The following is a 15,157-nucleotide window of genomic DNA, read 5'->3' as shown; positions in this document are numbered from 1 at the left end:
TACGTTGCTTCCCCGTCTTGGCTATTATGAATGTTGCTGCAGTAAACATGGGGTACAGATATCTCTTCGAAGTAGTGATTTCATTTCTTCTGGATATATACCCAGGGATGAGATTGCTGGATCATATGGTAGTCTAGTTTTAAGTTTTTGAGGAACCTCCATACTGTTTTCCGTAGTGGCTACACCAATTTATATTCCCACTAGCAGTATACATAGGTTCCCTTTTCTCACACCCTTGCTAACATTTGTAATCTCTTGTGTTTTTGATAATATCCATTCTAACAGATGTGAGGTGATACCTCACTGTGGTTTTTAAAAAAAATTTTTATGGAAGTATAGTAAATAAAACAGTGGAAAACCAAGGAAGTGATAATTGCCACAGATAAAGTAGGATTTAAGATAGAAACAGTAATTGAGGCAAACATACTTTAAAAAAAATTAACACGGAGAAGCCGTGTGAAAATACAGCATTCTGGGACATATATGGGAATGAATAACCACATCAATATAAAGAAAACCGGTTTAAATTCTATAGCGAAGCTGATAGGAACACAATAGTAGTAGGAGGCTTAAACTCGTTTTTCTCGAGATTTCACAGCTAAAGTAGTCAAAACAGTTTATTGAATAGACACATAGAGAAATGTGTATGTTACCGAGTAAACATTATCTCAGAGGCACATGAAAGTTTTACAAAAATTGATCCTATCTTAAGCCATAATGAAAACTTCAGTACCACAAAGATAAAATCCTAGGTGTTATGTTCCCTGGCCACAGTCACAAAAGGCTACATGAATAAAGACTCTTTTCCAAATAATTTTAGGGTAAAAAGGAAAATCAGATCTTCAGTTGTAGAATATTTTTAAAATATTTCTATGATTCAGCTAGAGTCCTCCTCAGGGGGAAAACATCATGGTTACAGAGCTGGACTTCTCGCCCTCAGCACTGTTGACATTTGGGGTACATCACTCTTGTTGGGGAGCATTCTGTGCTTTATAGGGTGTTGAGCAGAATCCCTGGCCCCTCGACCCACCAGACACCAGTAGCAGCACCCCCCTCACCCAGTTAAAAACCAAAAACATCTCCTACATGGCAAAAGTGTCCCTGTTTGAACCCCTGCCCTAGCTACTTCTATTATTAAAAAAGAAAATGTGAAAATAAGTAAATTGTTTAATTTGAAAAGCTAGATAAAAAGCAACATGATACCCGAAGTTACTATTCATAGAGAGAAAAGCAAAATTTAATAATGATCAGAAAAGTTGTCAAATAGATTTGTTTAAATATAAGAACTGGTTCTTTGGACAGTTCAAAATATATAAATTTTGAGAAGGAAAATTTTAAAAAGCAACATGCATTCACAGTATTACAATTGAGAATGGGGATTTAAAACCATAGAGTAGGTTTAAAATATGGTAATGTTATCCTAATTTTATGCTACTGGTATTAAAATCTGGATGAAGTATACAATTTTCTAAATATATGTGTGTGTGTATATATATATATATCTATAAAACCAAACTAACTCAAGAGAATGTGGAAACTAAAATAGACCTATTAGCCATAGCAAATATTGTGAAAATCAATCTTTCAAAAAGCCCTGGGCCTCAGATGTTTTTATGTCTAAACTCTTTCAGTTCTCTAAGGAAAATAATCATTTCTTTGTTATTTATACTCTTCCAGGACATAATGAAAAAGGGAAACAACTCAGTTCTTTTTCTAAAGCTGACCATCACACAAAAAAACCAACATTTGACAAAGATAACCCGAAAGAATGGAAACTGACACGTAAAAAAGAAAGTTCCTCAGAAATGAAGAAACGCCAAACAAATTCAAACAAATATATATATATATACAGGCAAGGATAGCAGTGTTCATATCAGACTCCACTGAATTCAAGGCAAAAATTAGACACTTTATAATAATACTAAAGTTTAATCCGTTATGAAGATATAATTGCCAGTTTTCTTTTTGCAATAAAAACCAACATCAAATTCCCAAAACAAAAACTTTAAGCATTAAAGGGAGATTTTGATGGAAGCAGAAAGTTGTAGGCAACTTTGACAAACCAAAGGAATCGAAATAATATAATCACCACTGATAAGACAGAGAAATGTCACACTATTATATTACTCTGCAAACACAGCTCCCCTTTGCCCTTAAATACTGTGAAATATATACAAAATTTAAACATATGTGAGTCTTAAAGGAAACCTGAATAAATTTTCAAAAGTGCAAATAGTACAGATCATATTCTTAGATCACGTTTGTTACTAGAAATTAGGAGCAAAAGGAAAAGAAACAACAAAAAGTTTTGACCTCTTAGAAATTTCAGAACTCGGACTACCCTGGTGGCACAGAAATTTCAGAACTCGGACTTCCCTGGTGGTACAGGGAAGTGGTTAACAGTGGTTAAGAATCCGCCTGCCAGTGCAGGGGGACATAGGTTCAAGCCCTGGTCTGGGAGGATCCTACATGCCGCAGAGCAACTAAGCCCATGAGCCACAATTACTGAGCCCGGGTGCTGCAACTGCTGAAGGCCACGCGCCTAGAGCCCGTGCTCCGCAACAAGAGAAGGCGCTGCAATGAGAAGCCCGCGCACAGCAATGAAGAGTAGACCCCGCTCGCTGCAACTAGATAAAGCCTGTGCGCAGCAACGAAGAAACGACGCAGCCAAAAATTTTTTAAAATTATATTAAATTTTAAAAAAAAGTAATTTCAGAACTCTTCTTAAACATCGATTGGATGAGAGGAAATTAAAACTGAAATTTAAAAATAAATACATCAAAAAGAACAATAATGAAAATCTCACGTGATGAAGTCTGAGAAACGTTAAGGTCATGTTCAGAGGAAAATTCATAGCATGAAACCTACTTCTAAACATTGAGAATGAAAATACTGAATTGAAAATGCGACCCAAAATTGAGGGGGAAGCAACACTAATAAATATGTAAAAATCAGAGGAAGAGATTAATAAAGATAAAATTAGGTATTAAGGAATTAGAAAACGGAGGAGTAGACCTGATAAATTTGAAATTTGATTCTTTTGAGGAGCAAAAAAAAATCCCACAAAATAAAATAGAAAACCGATGAGGCTCCCTAACGAAGAACAAGTAAAGGAAAACACAGATACTGGATATTAAAAGTTAGAATTTAGGGCTTCCCTGGTGGCGCAGTGGTTGAGAGTCTGCCTGCCGATGCAGGGGACACGGGTGCATGCCCTGTCCGGGAAGATCCCACATGCCGCGGAGCGGCTGTGCCTGTGAGCCATGGCCGCTGAGCCTGCGCGTCCGGAGCCTGTGCTCCGCAACGGGAGAGGCCACAACAGTGAGAGTCCCGCGTACCGCAATAAATAAATAAATAAATAAAATTAGAATTTAACCACAAATTCAGAGGAAATAAAAATAATTGTAAGACTATGCAAATTGGCATGCCTCACTGAACAGTGTGTGTGTGTATGTAATTTTTAGGCAAAAAGTGTACACTATTCTAAATGTGTTTAGCATGAGAAATGCCTGTATATAAAAATTAGTAGCTTGCTTTATATTCTAAAAATAACCAGTTAGAAAATATCATGGTGAATAGATAATAAGAAAACGACTGACCTGTGGGGGAAAAATGTGCAAACTTTATTAAGGGATTTATTTATTCTATGTATTTAACAAACCCTCGTACAAGATAGGGCTTGCTATGTGCCAGGCAGATTTAATCCTTAACAACCCTAGAAGGTAAGTTTAATCATTATCCAAATTTTTCAGGTGAAGAAACTGAGGCACAAAGAGGTTAAGTAACTTGGCCAAAGTCACCCAGCGTATAAGCAGCAGAACCAGGATTCAAAATGCATTCGGCTTCCAACGTCTATGCTCTTTGCTATCACGCTGCATAGTGAATAAATGCAAAGATACACCGTGTTCCAGGAAGGAAAACCCAGTATCATAAAATGATCTCTTCACAGCTGGACTGGGCTCTCTAGCAAGGGCTGAGATGCTGACTCTCTGTCCAGGGTGACTATCAACAGAATGGCCCCCCCCAGAGGTGCATCTAATTGTGCAGGGGTCGGAATAGAATGGACCCTCACCTGTGGGCGATCCATGGGGAAGCCACAGCTCAGAGGGGACCCCCTCCTCTGAGTCTGGTACATACACATGCAGATGTGCTGGTCCCTTCGAACTCAACATGCAATCTCCTCTTCTCTCAGATCCAGGAGATGGTCCACTCAGAGGTTGCTGCCTATGACTCGGGCCGACCAGGGCCCCTGCTGGGCCGCCCGGCGATGCTGGCCAGCCACATGAGCGCCCTCAGCCAGTCCCAGCTCATTTCTCAGATGGGCGTCCGGAGTGGCATCGCCCACAGCTCCCCGTCACCCCCAGGGAGCAAGTCGGCGACCCCGTCTCCCTCCAGTTCAACTCAGGAGGAGGAGTCGGAAGCGCATTTCAAGGTACGTAGGGATGGAGATGCAAAGGCTTAAGATGCCCTCCTGTCAGCAAGGGGACAGGCCCTGCATGGAAATGGTCATTACCTACTTCTAGAAAAGACTAGAAGAGTATAACTCTACCCTTTGCTGGAAAAAAAAAAAAAGGAGGAAAATTCTGGATAAACGTGATGTCGTCTTATTCCTGAATAGCCAATGGGTCGTTTCAGTGGCATTGCTGGCATTGGCAAGATCCTCAGGGCCATGTCTTATGACCATTTTGGCCTTTTTGGCCCACTTTGGAGGACCACAAAGATGCGTGGTCCAGCAGTGCTCTGGGCAGCACTGCAGGATGGAGCACTAAAAATGACTCCCCCCCCTTGGGGGCGTGGCCCACCCTGTATCCCTGAACCAGGGGTGGTGCTGCCTCTTCAAGAACACGTCAGGGATGAGAACTCACCATGTGTCCAGGCTCCCATCCTTTCTTTGCACTGACTCTAGATCTCCCTCCCTGTCGAAGAGCATCTTGTTTTTACGAAAACAGAGGCCCCAAAAGGCCAGGGGTGGATGTGCATGCCCGGAATCTCCCAATGAGTCGCCGGCAGAATCCAGGCTTGATTCCACAACGCCTCCCTCCCTTTCTTCTTCATAAGGGCCTCTCACCCCTTTCCACGTGGCGGCCCTGCAGAGGCCTTGGGCAGTAACCATGGCACCCATGCCATCCTGCAGGTACCCTGACCTCCAGGCTGGGGTGGGCACCTCTGGATCCTGGTCCAGCTACATCCTCAGGATAACTTGGTCTCTATTGTAGTCCAGGCAGGGGAGGTTTTAATTTTATTTTCTTTTTGTTTAACAAACCCTTCTAAAACACTTTCACGGGCCAGACACTATTCTAAGGACACGACAGGAATTAATCCACGTAATCTTCATCGCAACCCTATGTGGTAGGTGCCTTTATCATCTTCGATTGGCAGATGGGGAAACTGAGGCACAGAGAGGTTAAGTAACGTATCAAGTGTCATAGAACCAGGATTTAAACCAAGGTGGTTGCAATCTGGCTCCAGCATATGTGCCCTTAACCGCCTGCAGTGCCTCACCTGCTCAGCTCTCCATCAATTACAAGGCACATCCGTCCGCATCTCCTGTCCTGTCAGAGCCTTGCCACAGTGCTGACAGAACTAAGGCTTGGGGAGGTGAGTGGCTGCAGAGAAACACTCAGGAACAGAACCAATGTGGCTACAGACTGCCCCTCCCCATCCCTCAGATGTGCAGGCCTGAGTCTTATCCACTGGCCCACAGTTTCCTTATCAGCTCATGGTGTCACTTTCATTTCCTTGGTGCATAGAGCCATGGTCTCCACGGCAGGATCCAGGGCCTTTGAGCAACATCCCTGGTCCCTGGGTGGCCCGGGAGTCCTAGTCTGTGGGGGGGTATTCCCACCCGCTCCGCATCCTGGAAGCCCTAAGTGAGGTGCTCGCAGTATGGTGGTCCTGGCGTCTGACAGCATCAGGGGCCAGGTGTCCAGGGTGAGGCCACACCTGGCGACAGTTCCATTAACCTCACTCCATCCAACAACTTCAAAGGGGGTCAGGGGGACTAAGCCACTGGACCCAAATCACACAGCTGAAATGTGGTGGAAGAGACTGATCTTATGTAATCAAGGATAATCTTTGGGGATTATTTGTGATCACAGGAGGGGAGAGCTGTTAAGAAAAATATATCTATCCAAAACTTGGAAATAGTCCAAAAACGGATAACTGCACGTTCTTTCAATGGCATAGTACAGCATCGTCTAACAGACTCTCAAAAATTACCTGATTCTCTGGGAGAGTGTGCCTTTGTTTTGATTCCTCCTTCATTATTGATTAGGGGGTTTACACTCTGTAAAGGAAGATGTTAACTTGGGGGAAAAGCAATGAAGATGTGAATGATTTTTGTCTGATTACAAGGCAAATGAATTTTTCCCTGTAGAGACACAAATGACTTCTGTCTAGTACAAAAGACTAGAAGCCCCAGAGGTGATAGCTTTATTGTTCTCCAGGGCATTAACCAGTTTCTTTCTCTTGTATTTCTTTGAATCAACTTTACCATCATGCTGATTCTCATTGATGAGTTAAACGAAAAATGCAGTACTAGACTTAAAAAAAAGCAAAAGAAAGAAAGAAAACAGAAAAACCCAGGGCTCATACCCAGGACATGTGTGCATGCATGTGTGTGTGTGTGTGTGTGTGTGTTCAAGCCCGGGAGGAGCGGGGCCAGCCCCCAGGTGCTGCCTGTGTATAAGCAGGGCTGGGCAAGCAGGGAAAAGCTGAGGAAAGTCCAGCTCTGCCTGAGGCTGGGTCAGGTCCCCTTTGGCAGGAGGTCCCGGACTTCTCTGATTTCTGACTCCTCTCACCCGGGCAGATGTCGGGAGAAAAGAGACCCTCCGCCGACCCCGGCAGAAAGGCCAAGAACCCAAAGAAGAAGAAGAAGAAGGACCCCAATGAGCCGCAGAAGCCTGTGTCGGCCTACGCGCTTTTCTTCAGAGACACTCAGGCCGCCATCAAGGGACAGAACCCCAGTGCAACCTTCGGGGATGTGTCCAAAATCGTGGCCTCCATGTGGGACAGCTTGGGAGAGGAGCAGAAGCAGGTGAGCCTCCGTCCCTTTCTGGGCCATCCCTCAAGCCTCTGAGGTCAGACTTGGAAGGTCTGGAACCAGGCCCAGCCTCTGGAACTAGAGGCTCCTGCAGAGGTCTTTGCTAGGCTCAGTCTGCCCATCTGTAAGCTGGGGAGGTAGGACCCTTCTGATCTGGCTGTTTTGCAGCTGCGTTCACTAGCCACTTGGTTAAGTGGAGAAAAAAACTGGACCTCTGCTTCCTCATCTGTTAAATGAGAACAGGCATCTTCATCCATCTTGGCCTCCAACTCTTAAAAGTCTGGGGTCCAAGCCAGAGCTTTCTTATCCGCTGACCAGAGGCCCGTGGCCTCCTCTCAGGGGCCTGCAGGGAGAATAGGAGCAGAGCTAGCTCCGAGGTAAATGCCAGTTACCAGCCCTGTGAGCTCAGGCTGACCACCTGACCTCTCCTCGATACTGCCCACATCTTGGATCTTTCAGGCCTACAAGAGGAAGACCGAAGCAGCGAAGAAGGAGTATCTGAAGGCTCTGGCAGCCTACAGGGCCAGCCTTGTCTCCAAGGTAACACCTGGGATCCCTAGGCCCAGCCCTGATAAGAATGGGGCCACTTGAGGGTTAGAGCAAGAACCAAGGCGGGAATGGTCAACACCATAGGTCTCGGGAGGGATGGATAAGGCCAGTGTGGTCCCTTCTCCAGCGCACCGCCTCTGTGCCAAGCTCGTGCTTTACATGCATAGTGTACATGCATCTCATTTAATTCTTCCAAGAAGGACCCGTTACACAGTGGAGTTAAGCGACCTGCCTGTGAGTAGCCAGCTTGTTAGGTGGCTGTACCGGGATTGAGACCCAGTTTTGCCAGTCTTCAGATGCGGCCTTTCCTCCCGTCCTGCGCTCTCTGCCTCATTCCTCAGCACGAGCACTGCAGGAGGCTCAGCACTGGCAGTGGTTGTGTGGTCCACGGGGGGCAGCGGGTGGTCTGGAAGCTGCTACAGAGGACATGGCTTCTGGGTTAGGCCATAAAGGGCCAAGCGAAGAGGGTGTCCCAAATCAAGGGAACGGCCCACACTGAGGCGCAGAGGCTGGGGAGAAGCCTAAGTAGAGGATAGCCCAGCTGGACGATGCTGGCCCCTCGGGCCAGGCTGAGAAGCATGGGTTCTCCCGTGGGCAGGGGAGGCCCCAGGGATTAAAGCAGGGGTGGTTGGATGGTCAGAGCCAAGTGTGCTCGACCCTGGATTATCTCTGGTGAGTCCCCAGCTCTTTCCCCAGGGGCCTGAGGGCCATCCAGGAGCCACGCCAGTGGGTGACAAAACCACACAACCTCGTGGCCCAAGTTCTGGCTTATGCACCTTCTCCAGAGTGACTGGTGTCTGTCTCCTTCCAGAGCTCCCCCGACCAGGGTGAGACGAAGAACACTCAGGCGAACCCACCGGCCAAAATGCTCCCACCCAAGCAGCCCATGTACGCCATGCCAGGCCTGGCCTCCTTCCTGACGCCATCCGACCTGCAGGCCTTCCGCAGCGGGGCCTCCCCCGCCAGCCTTGCCCGGACGCTGGGCTCCAAGTCGCTGCTGCCAGGCCTCAGTGCATCCCCGCCACCGCCCCCCTCCTTCCCTCTCAGCAGCCCCCTGCACCAGCAGCTGCCACTGCCGCCCCACACCCAGGGCACCCTCCTCAGCCCACCTGTCAGCATGTCCCCAGCCCCCCAGCCTCCCATCCTGCCCGCTCCCATGGCACTCCAGGTGCAGTTGGCCGTGAGCCCCTCACCTCCAGGGCCACAGGTAAGCAGGGTCCAGTGAGAACATGCCCCTCGGGGACCCCTTGCAGAAAGGGGAGGCAGCTTGGGATTCCAAATACTGGCCCTGCCACTCACCGGCTGTGTGACCTCAGCCTTAGCACCTTACCTCTCTGAGCCTCAGTTACTGCAACTGTGAAATGGGGCGAGTACACCTTGCGTGAGATGCTCTGGCTGCGGAGAACAGTTGGCAAGTAGCCAGACAGATTCTTCAGATTCTTAGGGTACCTCAGACCCTCCTCCCTCAGCCTCTGTCCATTTCTGCTCTCTGGCTGGAGGGGTTGAGGCCACTGTGGCTTCTGCTAGATCAACCCTAGCTCCTGGCTCTCCCCAAAGGCTTTGAAGCCAGATCCCCCGAATTGCTCCACAGACACTGGTAATTACAAGGCTTGCTTGGCCCTGGGAGGTCACTCAGCCCAAGAAATCCATTTTACAGAGTGGGAAACTGAGGTCCAGGAAAAGAAAGTCTGTCACCCCCTCCCCCCCATGTAGCTAAGACAAGGGTTGAATTTTCCAGAACGTGCTCTACTAGGGAAAAGAAAGAAGCGTTGCAGGCAGAGAGGCAGAGCGGAGATTTCTTATAAGCCGGGGAGGTGTCTCTGTGAACACACCCCCGTCCCCTCTTGCTGCCTGAGATGCACCCCATTCTCTCTCCTTTGCTCACCGCCTCCTCCCCACCTCGGCAGGACTTCCCTCACATCTCTGAGTTCCCCAGTGGTTCCGGATCCCGCTCCCCTGGCCCATCCAACCCCACGAGCAGCGGAGACTGGGACAGCAGTTACCCCAGCGGGGAGTGTGGCATCAGCACTTGCAGGTCGGCCCTCACCCCACTCGCCCGCCCTTGGTGCTGCCCTTGTCCTGCCTACACGTGGAGCGTGAGGACGGGATGACAGGGTGGGAAAAGACAAGGGGGACACCGCAGGTCACTGTCAGCCCTGCAGGAGGTTCTCTTGGGCACCGAGTGCCCGTCGTCTTCAGGAGAGGACCAAAACAAGGCCCCAGAGGGACTCAGCTGGTCTGCTTCCAGGCCCGCAGGGGAAACTAAGGCCTGTCTTCACTCTTGCTGGTTTTCCTTCCATCCTGTCCTTTTTCACAAGTGCTTGACATGGCATTCATAGCTAAGCCATCTGTCTTTAGTCAGCTTCCTCAGAAGCAGAGCTTGAGGCAGGGATTTGGGTGTCCTCGACGATGTATACATGTTCAGGGAGAACCTGCAGGAGACGGGGTGGGGGAGGGAAGCAGACCAGGGCAGGGAGGGAGCTTAGCGAGGGCGTGGCCTCAGCTGGAGACTGGCTTCAGCCTGATCCCATGGGAGCTCTGGGCACCAATCACAGCACAGACTTGGTCTCATTTTGAGGTTTGAGCTTTTTGTATCCGCTGAGGACCAGGTGGTCCCCTGCCAGGATTCCAGGAGGGGTGTTCGGTTCTGCCCAGTGGGTAGTCAGGGAGGGGCCAGGACAGACCCTCATTCATCCTCAGAGGGGCAGCCGAATCCAGGGAGGGCGTGAAGGGCCAGGGAGCAGGTGTCCTGATGTGCCCTGGGCCTTGTGTCCAGGCCCTTGAGGGCCAGGGGGGCGCCTGGGGCGGGGTGGAGGTGTCACATCCACTCTGACAGCCTCTCCTTTCTCCCCCAGCCTCCTCCCCAGGGATAAATCGCTCTACCTCACCTAAGCCCACCTCCCTCTCCTCCCTGAGGCTTGCTGGAAGGGCACTGCTCAGAGCCTGAAGGGCTGACAGCAGAAAAGAGGCCTTGGCAGGAAGCAGGGTGCCGGAGAAGAGAGAGCAGTGACACGACCACGGCCCCGGGCTGAGTCTCTTCCTCAACCTCCCACCAGACTCTGCAGAGGCAGCGCACCGCCCGCCGCCAGCCCAAAGAACCTGCAGGAACCTTCCGCCCCCTGACCTGCTTGCTCCAGGGTTACTGTGGACCCTGCTCCTCTCCCTGCCACCGTACCCCACGTCGGGACGTCTGGCCCCAGCCCAAAGTCGCGTGAGCCGCCCCTGGACGGATCACTCTGCAGCAGAAACCCGCCCCCAGATGCATAGGGCAGGGACCAGCTCCGCCCCAGACGTGCAAATACGGTTTTACAGTGCGAACAAGACATTATGAAACATAAACTGTTGGCTCCGTGTAAGTACTAGTTGACTAAGTGTTTTAGAAACTGTGCTGAAGACACCTGTAAGATTATTTTGTTGCAGGGTGGGGAGGGGTGGGGGAAAAGTAGATTCCTTTAAGGTAAAAAGCATTTTCTATGACCCTTAGCACATTTTTTTAAGTGTTATCTTAAGGGAGATGTGCACGAAAGAAGCGGCCAAACCATTTGATCGTCTGTCTGTACAGCAGGAACCGGACGATTTATAGCCACACTCAGAGACGTTGCGCTTTTTTTTCTTTTAATCATACGTTTATTTAAAATGGCCAACAACGACTTCTGTCTATTTATAAGGAACAACTGAGAACGACACTGCAGTTTATCATAAAGTGTGCGTGCTTTGGGGGCTCGGTTTGGGTTTGGGTTCTTAATGTTTGCAGCCGTTTTCTGACCCTGCAAATGTCTGCCTCGGTGCACAGTGCTTCTCTCGAATTTCTTTATAATAAAACTTCTGAAAAGTTGGCAACAAGCCTGTCTCTCCTTACACTTGGTAAGCCAGGGCCAGGCCTTCTGGAGTGGACTTTGGTGGTGGCTTCACCAGGACAGAGCCTCTGGTGTCAGTCAGATTGAGGGCAAAGTCCCACCTGCCCTTTCCCCACCCCCAAGGGTCTCTATGGGTGACAGAGCCCTGCTGGCCTCAGTCTTCCCATCTGTAGAAGTGGGATAATGATGGTGTGAACACGTAGGGTTCTCATGATGATTCCAGGCGCTCTGGCATAGAGTGCTGGCCACGCAAGGGCCCTCACGGGCAGGTGACCGCAGTGAGTCCCTACTGACCACTCCCTCGCCACCGATGGGGCCTCTGACGTCTGGAATCTTCCAGTCTGGTGGAGGTGAGAGGTGGGTTCAGGACAGCAGGAGCCCAGGGCGGGCAGAGGGACTCCTCCAAGCCCGAGTGTAGCCAGCATCCCAGACAAGGAGAGGCTCCTAGCCAGGTTTCCTGACAGATTTTAGGGGGTGATACTTCCCAAAAAAGTAATAATTACATGACTACTTTCATTGTATCTGGAAAAATCACAGTCGCTGGTGTCGTGGAGCTCTGGGGAGACTGCAGCTTTTGCGCCGCGTGACACAGCTATTTTGAGGAGGGGGACAGGTGCTGGCACCCCAAACCAGGCCCATGACCCAGACAGAGGAGACTCCACGGGCCTGGCCCCTCGTTCTCCAATCATGTAGCCCCGCTTCGCCCAGACAACAGCTCCCGGGATGAGGCGCAATTTCTCTGTGGGCAGTTTCCCCCCTCACTGTGGGGGCGCTCTGTAATCCACTTTGGAAAAAGAAAAAAAGAAAAACCAGCCAAACAAAGACAACACGCTGTCATGTCAGTAGCATTGTTGCGACGTGAAGCATAAATATTTCACGTGGTCACGATTTCCTTCCCTTTGTGGAGCTTGTCAGTAACACACTGATGACTTAGTTTAATATTCGACTCTTGCTTCGACATTGGAGAAAACAGCATCATTGGAATCCATGCAGACAGCCCCAGATAACAAGAGTGCAAGGCTCTCGGGTTCTCGCTCTCGAGGCGGACACTCCTACCTGCCCCGCCGCCCATCGCTGCACCAGGAGCTCGGGATTCCTTTGGACACATCCACATGCCGAGGCTGGCCTCTCTCTCGGCTGCAAGGGACAGTCAGAGGCACCCAAGCAGAGTCTGAATACTCTGCCTACATAGATCCGGGGGTGGCCAAGCGGGTGCGTCCTGCGGCCCCAGAGAGTGGAAACAGGGCCAATGGTCAGTGGAAGGTACAAGAAGGCTGATTTCAGGGCCGTGGAGCCCACGATGCTAACTACAGCGGATGCTGTCGGTGCCTCCCCCAGATCGCTTTATGGGCCAGAACCCATCTCCCAGCTCCTGAGTGGTGGCCACTCACAGTTCTCAGCGGCCCCCTTTGTCCCAGGCATTGCCCTGGACCAGGAGGGGATGCCCCGTTCCCCAGAGCTATCCTCAGCTAGTGACCGAATAACGGAGCAGCCGGCTCCTTGGTACCACTCATGCTCCAGAGCTCCCGGCAGATCATGATGCAGCAGGTCTCCATCCTTGCTTAGCTGCTTCTCTACCCTGCCCTGCTTCCCTCACCCCCTTCTGAGAGCACCCACCTGGTAAGCTTCTTGACCCAGAGATCCCATCTCAGGCTCTATTTCTCGGGCCATGGACCTACCCATCCTAGCTGAGCAGTGAGGCCACACCAGTAAAGCTCCGTATTCTTTCACTGGCTCTGGCCCTACCTTCAAATGCAAGACTTTCAGCCCCTGAAACCAACTCAAGCTTCGCGCAAGGGGGGATCTAGGTTCCCACATACAAAGAAATCCTCTCCCCTAAGAAGTCCTCTCCCCAGGAAGCAGTGTCTGCCGCCTTCTTCCAACTCTGCCCTGAGATGATGTTGGTACAGCCCACGGATTCCCTGGGAGCCCGACGCCACACCCGCCGTAGAAGCACCTCTGCCGCAGATGCCTTCGCCCTGTGCTCCCAAACCTGCACCCCGGGCTCCACAGCCTCAGAATAGACCAGGTACCCCTGCAGCCACTGCGCCCCCGCTATGCCAAGGCCGGTCTGCGGCCTGGGCCCGCCGTACCTCGAGGTCACGTGCTATTGCCTGGACCCTAGTGCAGTGGCCCTGACATTGTGAGGACCCTCAGCTCCTGCCTGCAGCTACCCTCCACGCCCAGCCCACCCCCTGTCCGTGAAACTGGCCCCAGAACCAAAACCGTTCGCCCTTCCTGGTGCCAAGCGCCTGCTTCAGCGGCATCCATCTCCCAGCCCCCCCTAAACACACTGGAATCCTAGCAGGGCTCCCAGCGGGGCCAAAGGCCAAGCCTCCCACCCCGGAAGGAAGGCATGGCTGGTCCTAGGATTGCCTAGTGGTAACCCCTCCCTCCAGGGCTACGTACAGATTTCCACGTGAGACCGATTGTGGGCAACATGGCACAGATGGGCCTTCCAATTAAATTTCGGAGTCCAGGATGCGAAAATTCAATGTATTCATTCAGCAGGAACGCAAATAACCGAGGAGTTACTCTCTGCCAGGCCCTTCGCTGAGCACCAGGAAGGCCAAGTGGAATCGAGCACAGATTCTGCCAGTCTAGGAGCTTAAGGCAAGCGGGGGAGGCAGAGGATGAAAACAGTAATATTTAATTGATCGTAAAGTTATAATTTCATCTCATAAATCACAAAAATATAAAATTAAAACTACTATGTGGCCAATGCAAAAAGAGGGAGCCAGGAGAATGCTGAAGAGGGGTCCCCAGTCCGGCTGGTGTCTGCTAAAGCTTCCTGGGTAGGGGACATCTGGGCTGTGCCCTGCCCAGTGACCAGGACTGAACTGGAGGACTGGCCCGTGGTTGGAGAGTGCCATGCTTCCCTGACCCCAGACGCCAGAGGCTGGCCCTGTGGCTGTGATTCTCTAAAGGGGAAGCTGGGCGGGGAGGGATGCATTCAGAGTACGGGATTAGCAGATACGCACTCTGTATATAAAATAGATAAACAGCAAGGATTTACTGTAGAGCACAGGGAGCTGTATTCAATATCTTGTAATACCCTATAATGGAAAAGAATACAGACATATACACATGCATAGCACATGGGCACACACGCCATACACGTCACATACCACACGCCCACAATGCCCACGCACACACCCCACTATATCCTGGCTAGTACATAATACGGGAAACTGTACCTTCCGGTGTAGAGATTAAATAACAACAATAATAACAATTTCGAAGAACTTTACATGTATTTATTAACTCCTTATTACTCACAGCAACTCTTGGAAGAGGAGACTTTTACTCACCCCAAGTCACATATGAGGAAATGGGGAAGGAACTTGCCCAAGGTCAGGTGACCCGTAGGAAGCAGAACCAAGATCCTCCCAGGCAGGCTGTCCCTCATCACAACACCGTAGCCCTTCCTCTGTCTGGCCTCAGTTTCACGCCACATGCAGGGGTTACCTGGGCCTCCATCCTCCCTCCTCTCCAGAGGGAAGGTGTTCCTGCTGCCAGAAGGCACCCCCACCCCCCAGCCACCTGCCCATCTCTGCCCATCTGACGCTGACCGCGCTTGATCTTCTGCCGGCAGAGCCAGGCTTTGCAGTGGAGGTAGGCTGCCCTCCAGAGGTTCCTGTTAAACACAAAGCGGGTTAATTGGCACTCGTTCAACAAATATTTAACGAACTCTTGTTAAGTGCCAGGC

The 15,157-nt window shown here is 50.4% G+C and overlaps 2 protein-coding genes across 2 annotated transcripts in view; one reads left to right on the top strand and one right to left on the bottom strand.

The window, feature by feature from the left end:
* Nucleotides 1-11,427, top strand: part of TOX2 (TOX high mobility group box family member 2) — a 130,471-nt gene extending 119,044 nt beyond the window's left edge. Inside the window, exons 4-9 of the mRNA XM_004272868.3 lie at nucleotides 4,193-4,432; nucleotides 6,809-7,036; nucleotides 7,502-7,582; nucleotides 8,403-8,798; nucleotides 9,499-9,626; nucleotides 10,447-11,427. Coding sequence (XP_004272916.1) covers nucleotides 4,193-4,432; nucleotides 6,809-7,036; nucleotides 7,502-7,582; nucleotides 8,403-8,798; nucleotides 9,499-9,626; nucleotides 10,447-10,483 — 1,110 coding nt within the window. The 3' untranslated portion in view covers nucleotides 10,484-11,427. The remainder of the gene's footprint in view (nucleotides 1-4,192; nucleotides 4,433-6,808; nucleotides 7,037-7,501; nucleotides 7,583-8,402; nucleotides 8,799-9,498; nucleotides 9,627-10,446) is intronic.
* The window catches only part of SERINC3 (serine incorporator 3), a 379,749-nt gene that overhangs the window by 53,930 nt on the left and 310,662 nt on the right, over nucleotides 1-15,157 (bottom strand). The window lies entirely within an intron of this gene.

This window comes from Orcinus orca, chromosome 16 (genome assembly GCF_937001465.1).
Source record: "Orcinus orca chromosome 16, mOrcOrc1.1, whole genome shotgun sequence".
Lineage (NCBI taxonomy): Eukaryota > Metazoa > Chordata > Mammalia > Artiodactyla > Delphinidae > Orcinus > Orcinus orca.
Note: the sequence above shows the minus strand (reverse complement) of the source record. Positions and strands in the feature narration are given on the sequence as shown.